At 50.9% G+C, this 12,629-nt stretch overlaps 1 protein-coding gene across 1 annotated transcript; it reads right to left on the bottom strand.

Annotated features, from left to right (window-relative positions):
- Window positions 1–334: 334 nt before the first annotated feature.
- On the bottom strand, window positions 335–12,139 carry LOC103608765 (sodium- and chloride-dependent GABA transporter 1-like; the record flags this gene model as incomplete). Its single annotated transcript, XM_008593161.1, has 9 exons — window positions 335–2,685; window positions 4,763–4,930; window positions 5,730–5,830; window positions 7,203–7,305; window positions 8,854–8,985; window positions 9,780–9,892; window positions 11,234–11,358; window positions 11,669–11,772; window positions 12,005–12,139. Coding segments are annotated over 9 exons (1,086 nt in total), but the record flags the coding sequence as incomplete, so codon positions are not given.
- Window positions 12,140–12,629: the final 490 nt, after the last annotated feature.

Here is a 12,629-nt window from a genome sequence, read left to right as displayed (position 1 = left end):
ATTTTTCTCAATAAGATTTAAAAAAATAAAAATTTTGAGGAATGAACCCATGAGCGAATGAATGAGTATTGTTGTTAACTAAACACACTCCTGTTATACTAGTCTTAGATCATTATTTAGTCGACCACGAGCAAAGTGAAAGCACCTCCCTTACGTAGTTCAGGGTCATTTTCTATCGACTCATGCTAAGACTTTGGGGAAGTCCAACCCCATTTTGCTGGATTTTGAGCCCAAATCTCTCTGTGTTGGGGAAAAGATCATTTTGTGTGCATATGCTGTTGTTCTGATGAAATAGGCTATCGTGCTCCCACCCCAAAGAACTGAAGGTCTGACGTTGTATATCATAGAACCTTTATTATTTTCCCTCTAAATTCTTAGAAATGTACATAACGCCCGTGCTGTAGTTATGACTCCATTTATAGACATTTAAAATGCATCTTCATTTATAAATATTTTACATTTGGTCCATATAACAGATAATTTTACTAAATAATACTGTAATTTTTTTTTAAAACAGGCTCTGTATATAATTTGAATACGTATATATTACATATATTTTTTTATATAGAGATAGATTTACTTGGTGTTCTGAGAATAAATCCTTATTGCAAAAAAAAGCATATATGATAATACAATATTTCCCCCCGCCCCGGGGCAAATACTAAAAAAAGTTACACATATTCACAGTTCTCACAGTAATTGTACGACACTTAATATTGTGCTCTATAAGGTAGGTTTGGATGGAAATCAGTTAGGGGATTTCTTGCCAAACATCTCACTTAGAATTGCTTACAGACATTAAGTACACTGCATTTGTCTTAGAGAGAGTTGGTCTCAGTTTCACATTGTAGAACGAAGAGAAAGTTGGAAGTCTTCCTGCCCTTATTCTAAAGGAATTCACACACAGATGAGGGGATGGAACCGTGAGCCACAGTGAAGGGTTCCTCTCATTCTAAACCCTATCACTTAACAATACGTATGCATTTTGATCATGGATTCACCACTTGGCATTTGGGATGCCTTAGCAATGACACTATTTTACAGATGACCTCAGGAAAAGGTTTGCGATTTCTTACACAATATCAGATAAGACCCTATATGCCACATGAGGACGAATGTGCATGTGTGTGCATTTATACGTGTACATATATATTTTTTCTCTACAATAATGTGCTTAATATTCTGAGGGTAATATCTTATTGCAAGAACTGGTATGCTGGTCACTTTCGGATGAGAATGATGAGATTAAAAAACCCACAGTCACAGTTATTTACCATAGTTATTAAGGATTAGTCATAAAACACAGTTTGTGAGCTAACTAGCTAAGGAGCTACAGGGAACAACGTACGATTTGCTACATGGGAACCCATCTTCCTGGCAAATGAGAAACGCTGAGTTACCGGAGCTTGCAAGAAACTGTCTGCACTCAATTTGCCATCAACACCACGGAGCCCATTCCAGAAAGGAACAAATAACTCTTCCCAATGAAGCAGTTTTAATCTTGGAAGCACATTGCTGGGGGTGCAGGGGGGATTAACACTAGCTCCTCAGTTAGTGGGCTGGGCAGATTTCAGTGGCAGTGAGGAGACTCCTGCTGAGGAATTTCAGGGAAGGTGAGGAGGTGGCAGCCAGGAATCAGGTGGCAGTGAGGGTGACAGTTTAAGAGGGAAACCAAAAGGTAACTGGGTCCATCCTGACTCTCAGATGGACCCTTCCTTCACCTCGATTTCCTCTACAACTATTTTGTACTCTGTGAAACTGGGCAGCTCAAGAGAAATTGGAACTCCTGATTAGGGAATGTCCCGAGGGGGCCCTGAGCCCCCCAGAGTGGTGATAAAAGGGCAATCAGTTGTGCTTGTGGCAGTTTTCCAGCAAGCAGGGCCTTCTGCACTGAAGGCTGCTGGGCCAGGTCGGATCAGAACAGCCTGGCGAGGATGGGGCAGGAGCATGGAGCTGCAGTGCAAGAGGACACGGCGCAGCCTGCTGGAGGAGCAGCTCCAGGACACTGACTGAGGTCTTTGGGGGTTGTTTTGTCAAGCTGCCTCGGGAAGGAGAAAACCGGAAATGAAAGTCAGAGCTCCACTGGCTCCCTGCTACTCAAGAGCGAGCTCTCCCTGGAAGTCCACATTATACCAATGCCCTGTTCACAAGCACAGAACAGCGATCTGATGGAACCGAACTCCTGCAAAGTCTGTGATAACAGTCATGGGTTTCAGCAGTAAGAGAACAGTCAGGTACACGACTAAAAGCCAGGAGTGTGTGTGGCCTCGCCATGCCACACTCGCTGGCAGGGTAAAAATGATCTACCACGGCAGTGACAAACACCGGCCGCTTAATGCTTCTGGGGCCTGGATTAAAAAGGTCATCAGCCCGCCAGGTGCCGGAAGCCGCTGGGTAGCTTCGCCCTCGTCAGGGCCCACCCAGGGTTGGACTGTCCCCCCCTCCCCTCTCTGCATGGTGATGGTGTCTGGACTCGCCACTCGAGGTAGGTTGAGACAGAAGGTATCTGCAGACGTCAAGTGGTGGTCGTGTTCAGCCAGGCCGGGGTGAGAGCGTTGGGTCGGCGAGCGGCCCGCACCCCTAGATGTAGGCCTCCTTGCTGGCCGAGCTGCCGGCCTGGGGCTGCTCTGGGCCATTCTCTGGGCGGACAATGTCTTCGCTGGGCTGGATCATGACCTGGATGCGCTGTGGACACCGGGGAGGAAGCCATCAGGCTCGCCCGGGAAAGGTCGGGCTGGGATGGCGGGGGACTGGCCGCTCCCTCTCCTGCCCTCTCTGCAAGTCTATCCTATCTTCTCTGCCTTCAGACTACACCCAGACTCCAGCCATAGCCTCTCATCCTCCTCCCCCTGCCGTGCTCCTACCTGGCCTGGGCCGCATGGCCTCTCTCCTGGGTTACAGCAATAACCCCTAACTGGCTTTGTTTCCCTTCCTCCCGTCACCCCTTTATCCTATTCTCAACACAGCAGCAGTAGCAGGGCTTCTGTGGAAGCCAAAGTCAGATCACGTCCCTCTAATCCTCAGGCCCCAACAAGGGCTCCCATTTCACTAAGTAAAAGCCAACGTCCTACAGGGCCCTTCACGATCTGGCCCCATCACCTCTCAGGACACAGTGTCCTCCCCTCTCCCTGCTCATGTATCCACTCCAGCCACACCGGCCTCTTCACTCTCCTCAAATACACCAGGCATGCTCCTGCCTCAGGGCCTTTGCACATGCTGCACCGTCTGGCACACCCATCCTTTCAGAGAGTCACACTGCTCGCTTTCTACCTCCTTAGGTCTTGGCTCAAGTGTTCTGCCTTCTCAGCGAGGACTCGCCCAGCACTCCCTAAACCCCCAACTGCTTTATTTTTCTCCACAGTACCCATCCGCCCTCATGTGTTTTTATTTTGTTAATTATCCATGTTCCTCCACTAGAGTGTAAGCTCCATGAGGGCGGGACCTCTGCTCGTTCTGCTCATGCTGTGCCCCCAGCACTGACAATAGTGTCTGGCACACAGTAGGTGTCCAGTGCATATTTGCTGAGTGTATGAAGCCCCCACTACCTTCACTGCACACATCGCCTGCGATCCGGCCCCATCACTAGCACCCTGTCCTCAGGTATGCCTCGCCCTTTCCCACTGCTGGGCTTTGCGCAGGCTCTACTCTTCCACAAGTGCACCTCCTTTGGCTCTCTGCCACTCTAAGACCCAACTGCCTTCAGAGGCTCTGCAGCAAATCATGGAAAATGAAAACTCTGGACCTGGACTCAGAAGTTCTGGCTCTGTTAATAACCTGCTGCAAGATTTGGGTGAGCAGCTTCCCAGCTTGGGGTCTCCGTGAAAGGAGGAGGCTGGCCTGGCAACTCCAGGGGCTGCACACAACCGCCCTGTGCCTCAGACCTTAGAGCTCCCCCTTCCAGCTCTGAGTGGGTCTGGCAGGGGCGTCTTTGGGGGTAATAGGTGGAGAACCACTCATCAGGGTCTTCCAGCTGTGGCTCTCCACATTTGGATTCCCCCTCCCCAGTGAAGTCTTTGCAGCCTACACATCCCCATCGATGTCTCCCGTACCTGGGCACCTCCAGCCTGCCTCGCTTCACTCAAGAACTCAATGCAGTTTACCAAAGGGCTGGTATGGACCTAATATGTGATGGTCGCCTCTGCTGGAGGCTTTATCTCTCCCTGAGCATAAGACCACATTTTCTCTATGTCAAACCCACAAAGGAGGTCTAGGGTAGATCTGACCCCACTCTTCACCTGCTCCAAACCCCTGAAGACTCCCATTTGTCTTCAGGAGGATTAAGTGCAAAGTTCTTGTCCTGATTTTCAAAGCCCTTCATGATCAGGCCTGACTTTCTTACACCCCCAAATCATCTCTTATCACACCCCCTCCCCACGCTAGCCTCCAGCCACACTGATCTCCCTTCCATTAGCCAAATGCAGTTTATAACCCTGGGCCTTTGCACGTGCTTCCCATGCTCTCCTCCCTTTCCCCTTCTGGGAACATTCTTTCTGCTTCTACTTTTAAGTCTGATTTACCCTCAGGCCTCTCCTTGGCTACCCTCAGGCCCCTCTTGCAGGAAGCCTTCCCTAATCCTCCTCAACCCAGGCAGGGCTAAGGCAGGACTGTGCTCTCATATCCCTGGTTTGTCCCAAACACGGTGCCTCTACCACTCTATTGTCATTGGCTGTTGACTTGTCTCTCTCCCCAACTAGACTGTGAGCTCCACAAGGGTGCAGCAGGGGAAGGGGACTAGTCATTCAAAGGGTGCGAAAGGGCTTACCTGCTTCAGGGAGCCCTTTAAGGTGAGGAACATGTAGGCCATGTACCCGGGGATGAGGACCATGGAAGACAGGGCCATGAGCCAGCCCACACCCTGGCCCCACTTGGGGAACACATAGCTTCCCATGGTGAGAGGAGTCATCTGCACAGCACTGAAAATGAATACGCCCTGGGGAGGATGGAGGAGAGGGAGCAGTGAATCACCCAAATGGGACAACCAAGGCCTCTCCCTAGACCCTGAAGACAATAGGTCCACTGCCCTCCACTCTGCCTGGATCTGGAGGCTGACCCTTACAAGGGCCTAGTGCCTTGGGAATCCTGCATCCAAGGCCACTGCCAGTACCTAAGGCAACTTTGTACATACAAGAAAAATATACCCTCTCTGAGAAGATCCATAGGAAAGGTGTCCCCTCCATGGGGACCAATTAAAAAGGGGCACCCTTCCTCCAGGGGAGCCAGCTCAGGAAGCAGGACAAGAGCTGCACGTCAGCCCCTAGTCTGCCAGCGGCTGGTGCCTTATGCAGGGCACAACAGGTGCAGCAGCCTAGCCCCCACCTCAGGGACCTGGGGTGGCTAGGCCCACCCATGCCTCAGCTCCCCCTTGTGGGAGGGCACTGACAATGAGGCATCCGAATGCCAAGAGCTTGGACTTCAGAACCAGCGAGCTGGCTTTAACCCCCGCACTAAGCAGCTGGGTGACACTAGCTGGGTGGGCCCCAGTTTCCTCAGTGGTAAAGAGGGTCAGTGATGCCTGTTTTGCTGGGGTTTGTGACAGTGATGCGATGTGTCTGCTATCAGGCAGGGCACAGAGTAGACACTCAACCAGGGGTAGGGAGTAGTGTTATTCAACAGGGGTCCTGGGCGCCTCTTCCGCCTGCCTTTGCCTCCAGAAGTTTCTCCCTGGAACCGGGTCGCCCAGGGCCTGGTCTAGCCTCATCCTAACAGGGCTGGTCAAGCCTTGTTCTTACCGCCACGATGATTGGGGTGAAGAAGGACCAGCAGAGTTTCCACCAGATGCAGGGCCTGGAGCCAACCATCTCCTGGATATTGTCATAGAATCGGTTGACACCTGTGACATTCAGAGCAAGAGCAGGAGGGATGGGTGAGCTGTGGGGACTGCAGGTTCAAAGCACCTTTCTACAAGTTTCTTGCAGTGTGACCATGGACAAGTCACCTAACCTCTCTGAGCCTCAGTTTCCTTGTCTGTAACATGGGACTAATGCTCCAGGAGTCCTCATTATCTAAGTATTTTTCAATAGCCCAATCCCTATAGCAAGTGGGTTGTGTAGGAAAGCAAGTCACCTTAATGTGAAGATAGCTACCAACAAAAGGACACTTACAAAATGTGTCTCCACCCGGTGTCCCTCCCACTCAACATCTACCCCAGCCATCCCTTCAAAGGCTTTGCTGGGCAGGGACAGTTATATTCCTTGATGGTCTGATGCTATACGAAGATAGCTACCAACAAAAGGACACTTACAAAATGTGTCTCCACCCGGTGTCCCTCCCACTTAACATCTACCCCAGCCATCCCTTCAAAGGCTTTGCTGGGCAGGGACAGTTATATTCCTTGATGGTCTGATGCTATAAAAAACTGGTGGTAGATTGCAGAGAAGACCTTTTGAAAAGCTCGCAAAAAAGAAAAACCCCAAGCCCTCAGGATGTCTTGAAGTTCGCCAGAGTGGCACTGGGCACTGCTTGAATTACAAGCAAAGTCACCGACCAGTGAGGATGTGACCGTGTTAGACCAGTTAGTGGGAGAGGACGGGACAAGGACAAGGGGATGAGGTGTCAAGTACTGCAGAGAAGATACACGCTGGGGTATAATCGCAATTTGTGGTATTGGACACGCTGTCAGTATAGATCTGGCCATCACATCTTGGGCACAAGTTGTGACAATCAGCTTTGTGCTCCATGAGTATTCATAACCAATTAAAAAAAAAAGAAGATACACAGCATGTCACATTGCTCTCAGAACATGTGGTCTTCCTGTGACAATCAACTGTGCGGGGAAGGATGTCCTTTTGGCTGTCATACAGTTGGCTTGAGAAACTTAGGCCACAAAAATAAATAAAATCCATGTTTTATTAGTTATTTGTTTTTAGATAGTGCATACTTTTACTTATAGCCTAGCTTTTGTTAAATATATAACTTTAAAACTGTTTTTATAGTTTTGGTTTCCCTTTTCTAGATAAAAATCTCAGACAAACCTTTTTATCCCAACATTGATGAAAACATGTTAGCTCCTGTTTTAAATGAATCTAATTGCTCTTCTATCTTTTAAACCTGCAGGACTCCTGTGCTAACCTCAATGAACTGTTGTGAAGACTAAATTAATTGATGCAGGCAAAGGGGCTGGTGTGTAAGTTGGATTTGTCGAATGACGACTGAAGAAAGGAACGAATAAATGAATGAATAAGGGAGGAGGGGTTGATGCTCACCATAAAACCAGGAAATGGAGACACATTCGAAGAACACGAGAAACAGCAGGCTCATGCCACTGGCAGAATAGTAATCGAAAAGTTTGAAGACATAAATGCCCCCCTGCAAGAGGAGAAGAGGTGAGAACAGGCCGACATTCCCCCAGGGCCTGGTGCATTCAGTTCACAGATGACATGGGCTTTGGAGTCTGATGAGGCTGGGATCAGGCCACATGCAGCAAGAAGGCTTAAGGGTAGATTAGAGGAAGTTCTGAAGGCCTTGGGAAAATGCAAGGACACAGGCATTGATTCTCTGGGAAATTCTCCCAAAAAATGCAGGCCACATGCAGCAAGAAGGCTTAAGGGTAGATTAGAGGAAGTTCTGAAGGCCTTGGGAACATGCAAGGACACAGGCATTGACTCTCTGGGAAATTCTCCCAAAAAATGTCTGGGTGGCAGAGGGAAACACCCCACTTCAGGTAAGGCTGGAGGGCAGAAGGAGGAGTTAGCCACCAGGGCCATCTTTCCAAAACACGAAACAGCCACATTTCTCCCCTACTTAGAAACTTCAATGGCTTAAGTGAGACAATAATATAACACATAAATAAGCAGAGAGATGTAAGATAAAGTAAAATCAAATCCTGCAGGTCTGAGTCTTTATCTCCCACCATCTCCCCACTCCCTTGGCCTCTGCCACACTGACCTCCGTTCTGTCTCTCAAATGTGCCAAACCCATTTCTGCCCCAGGGCCTTTGCACCTGCTGTGCTGTCTTTCCCCCACATCTTCCTCTGGCTGGCTCTTCCTCACCATTTAAGTCCCCGCTCAATTGTCATTTCCTTAGTGAGATCTCCCCTGACTACCTTGTCTAAGGTAGAGTCCCTCCCACCCCCACTGGTCATTCTCTAGCCGACTCTCTATTCTTTATGGCACTTAATACTCTCTGAAATCTAATTTGTGTGTTATATCTTGTCCACCAAAATGTAAGCTCCAAGAGAGCATCTACTGTGTCATGTTAATTACTGAATTTCCAGGGTCATGTCAGGCCCATAGTAGGTGTTCAACAGCTATGAATGAAGGAAGGAATTAATGAACACTAACTCTGTCTCAGAACTGTATTTGGATTCAGAAGTCATTTTGTGGAACATAAATCAGACCCTCAGGGCTGAGCTCCTGTCTTTAGAGCCATTTATATTTATCATACAATTCATCGGTTATGTATATGTCTTCTGACTAGACTCAGAAGGTCTTGAGTGCAGAGAGCATTTCTCATTAATATCAACACAGAAAGAAAAGTGGGAATGAAAGGAAGCTTTGGGCAGTGTCAACTTCAAAGGCTCAACTCCAATTTGACTCTCTGGCTTTCTGAGCTTTTCAAAACTCACCTCCTGCATCCCTCCTCCAGGAAGCAGTCCCTGGCCCCCAGGCCGGTTAGGTGCTGCATTTTCTAGTTCTGTCCTATACTTCCTAGCTCAGTGTCTGTGTCTCCCACCAGCCTGTGAGCCCTTGGAGGGCAGGAACCCTGTCTGATTCATTGCTGTGTGCCCTGGGCTTGACACAGAGATGGTGCTCAATGACAGGATAAAAGATGGAATATGACAGGGCTGGGGAAAGGAGGTGCTGGGAGTGGCCCTGGCACCGGGCCAGGGTGTGCCAGGTGCCCACTGAGCCTACCTGGGTGATGTTAGAGAGGCCGATCAGGTAGGAGACGATGCAGACGGCGGCTATGAAGAGCTCCCTGCGGTTGCGGAGGAGTCTGGGGTACTCATCCACCAGGGCCGTGATGAAGCCCTCCACAGTGCAGAACTGAAGGCAGGAGCAGAGGTCAGCCACCTGTGGCAGTCCCCAGCCCCAACCCACCCAGAGCCTGGTCCTCTGGGGGAAGACAGGAGGCACAGCAGCAGTGGGACAGCAGGGCCAGGAGAACCCCGGGACCCAGACTGATTCTGCCTGACTCAGGAGAGTCCCTTCCCGCTGGGCATCAGTTTCCCCTTCTGGAAAATGGAGAACTTGGCTAAGTTGTTTCCTGAAGTTGCATGCAATGGAACATTCTAGGGATCTGAAATTCCTGTATGCACAATGAAGAAACATTAGTCTAGGAATGAAGGATCTGTCAGAGACCTGACTCTGCCACTTATTAGCTATGAGTTCCTGGGCAAGTTACTTAACCTTGTTAAGTCTTATTACCACTTATAAAGTGGGGATATTAATCTCTGTTCTGTTTTACAGTAACTATGAGAACCAAATAAAATACACATTTTTTTTTTTTTTTGTCTTTTTTCGTGGCCAGCAACGGATCGCAATCCTCAGTGTCGCGCCCGTACCGGACTGGGACCGGCAACAGGATCGCAACCCTCGGTGTTGCCCCCACTCCTCGCTCAGCCAGTGAGCGGCCGGTCTGCATGTGGGATCCAAACCCTCGGAGGGAGCGCCGCCGCGCTTCCCAAGCAGCACACTGTAGCAGTGCGCCACCGGGCCGGCCTGGGATCTGAAATTCTTAGACATCTTCCTGGGGGTCTAAGAGTGGCCTCCTCTCGCTGTTTGCTCCTGGGCTGAGAAGGCTGGGGGGGGGCCCTCAAGGTGTCAGGGGGTGCCTTCACCTGGCTGTCAATGCCCAACATCAGCAGCATCGAGAAGAAGAGGACGGCCCAGAGGGGAGAGATGGGCAGCTGGGTCACCGCCTCTGGGTACGCCAGGAAGGCCAGCCCGGGGCCTGTGGAGGGAAATGCAAAGAAGAAGAAAAGCAGGTATTAAGCACCTACAGCATACCCAGCACACCACTCGCTTTCTACGTCTTGTTTCATTTCGTCTTCAGAGTAACCTTTTGAGAGTGTTGTCACCCCATATGAGGAAATGGGGTGGGGGACAAGAAGACAAGTGAAGAGCTGTGCCCATTGTCCAGATGAGGGACTGCAGCGGCCTGGCCAGAGGTAGACACAGTGCAGGTGTAGAAGGTGGCCAGATGGAGAGAGACAAGAGCAGAAGGGCAGGCCCTGGTACTGGCTGGCTTGCAGGGTGAGGGAAGAACCCTGGATGCCGCCGAGGTTTCTGGCCTGGACACTGGATGGTGGAACCCTTCCTGTGATGGGGAGCCCAGGGGAAGAGAAGGCTGGGGGAGGTCTGTCTGGGACACGGTGTGTTTGAGTGTCTGGTGGGGTTGCTTAAGAGATCAGGGAAAACCTTGGAATGAGAAGGAGAATGTAACCTCCCTGGGTTTGGCTCTGGATGTGGGTGGGGTGGTGGTGGTGGTGGTGGTGGCTGGGAGTTCTAGAGAAATGAGATTCTTTCAGGGGAGAATGTAACCTCCCTGGGTTTGGCTCTGGATGTGGGTGGGGTGGTGGTGGTGGTGGTGGCTGGGAGTTCTAGAGAAATGAGATTCTTTCAGGGCAGAGAACGTTTCTTTCCACATGGCCAGCCCAGTTCTCTAGGGGACGAGTCAAGTCACCTCCCTGAGCCTCACATCTGGCTGAGCAGGGAAGGGGGTGGGGTTGCCTGGGGCTGTCCTCTGGCCCTGTGGCATTGATGATGGTGTGGTGAGCAGAGTGGGCACAGACGACTTGGTGAGAGCATTTTTGGAGCTAGGAAAAAAGCTCGGATTTGGGGGGCTTTGTATCATGGTGATGAACATGTCTGAGGTGGACCAAAGTTTACACCTCAGGGGCAGGAGTGGGTCTTCTCCCCCTGAAAGTCCAGGACTGTGCTGGATGTGCCAGTATGACCAAGAGACTAAGAACCCAGGCTTTAGAGTCCACCAGACCTGGGCTCAAACTCCAGATCCACAACATTTCTGTCCCTTTCAAGTCCCTGACCTTGGGCAGGTGACTTTGGTGAGCCTCAGTTTCTTCATCTATGAAATGGGGATAACAACAGCATCTATCACATAGCATTGGAAAGGCTCGGGGTATAGTCCATATAAACCGCTCAGTGCATTGCCTGGCACGGAGTGACCACTCAATGCCAGTGAGCCACGGTGGTGGTGAAGATGACTGCAAACGCCAACGTGGTCGGCTCCTCCCTCCCCAGGAGCCCGGGTCCTCCATGGGGCTGCGCTGACCTGAGGCTGCCACATCAGCAATGGACCTCTTGGTGACATGAGCCATGAAGCCCACAATGGAGAAGATGACGAATCCTGCGAACATGCTGGTGCAGGAATTGATGCAGCAGACGATGATGGAGTCCCTGAAACGAGGAAGAGGCGGGGTCAGGGGGTGGGGCTGGCAGGAAGGTGTCGCTATGACGGGCGTGGCTATCAAGGGGCGGGGCTACAGGGCAGGCGTGGTCCCCGAAGGCCAGGTCCCAGGAACAAGCCAGGAGAGGGCGCAGCCAGAAGAATCGGGCTGGAAAATGTTACCATAAGAGATTGGCTCAGAGAGGGGTTGAGCGGAAAGCCAAAGACAGACCGAACAGAATGAGTGAGGCCAGGGGGCGTGGCCTGGAGGAGGGAGGGGCGTGGCCGGGAGGAAGGGCCTCCAGCAGCCGCCTCTCGCACCTGTAGACGTTGTTGTGGAAAGAGTTGTAGCTCCCGAGAGCGATCAGGGATCCCAGGCCCAGCCCGTAGGAGAAGAAGATCTGGGTAGCCGCATCCAGCCACACCTAGAGGCAGAATTACCAAAACTGTCAAAGTGGTAATCACAGCAGGTATCGCATAGCGTTGGGAGGTTGTGAGTTCCCCAGGGCCTTTTATATGTGCTAACCAGCTCTACCTGGCAAGACCCCCAGTTTACACGTGAGGCTCAGAGAGGCGCAATGCCCCGTCCTGAAGCTGGTCCGCGGCGGCGCAGGCCTCGGGCTCGCTCTGAACCTGGGCGGCGCCCTCCAGGCTCACCTCGGAGTCCGACAGCTTGCGGAAGTTGGGCGTGATGTAGAACAGGATGCCCTCCCTGGCCCCCGGCAGCGTCACTCCACGGAAGAACAGGATGATCAGCATGATGTAGGGATAGGTGGCCGAGAAGTAGACCACCTGCGAGCAAGGTGGGAGACAGAGTCACGCCCCTCCAGCGCGCCCGTGTCCCCGCGCCCAGCTTCACCTACACCCACACCTGTCGTGGCTCTGCGCTTCGTTCCTGGCCTTCCTCCTCCCGGAAACCTTCCTGGACTCCTAGCCTGCTCTGCTTGGCCACTTTTCTGAAGCCCCTTTTTGGAGTTTGAACCAACCAGCTCAGCACCTGGTTTTTCCCTTCCCCCGTCCCCTCGAATTTTGTGATTTCTAAATTATCCAAGTGATACACATGGTGACAGGAAAATTTTAAAATTACATATGAACACACATGCACAAAGTTCCCTTCAACGGTCCCTGGAATGTAAGTTACATGAGGGACAGGGCTTGTGTTGTTCACACCTACAGTTCTCTGAATAGCTAGAACAGTCCATGGTATACAGTAGAAATTCAATAAATGTCTGACAAATACATAAATGCATGTATGTTAACATTTTAATGTTCTTTTAAGACT

This window comes from Galeopterus variegatus, unplaced genomic scaffold (genome assembly GCF_000696425.1).
Source record: "Galeopterus variegatus unplaced genomic scaffold, G_variegatus-3.0.2 Scaffold8800, whole genome shotgun sequence".
In the NCBI taxonomy this organism is placed as follows: Eukaryota; Metazoa; Chordata; class Mammalia; order Dermoptera; family Cynocephalidae; genus Galeopterus; species Galeopterus variegatus.
The sequence above is the reverse complement of the archived record's forward strand: the minus strand, read 5'-3'. Positions and strand labels throughout refer to the sequence as shown.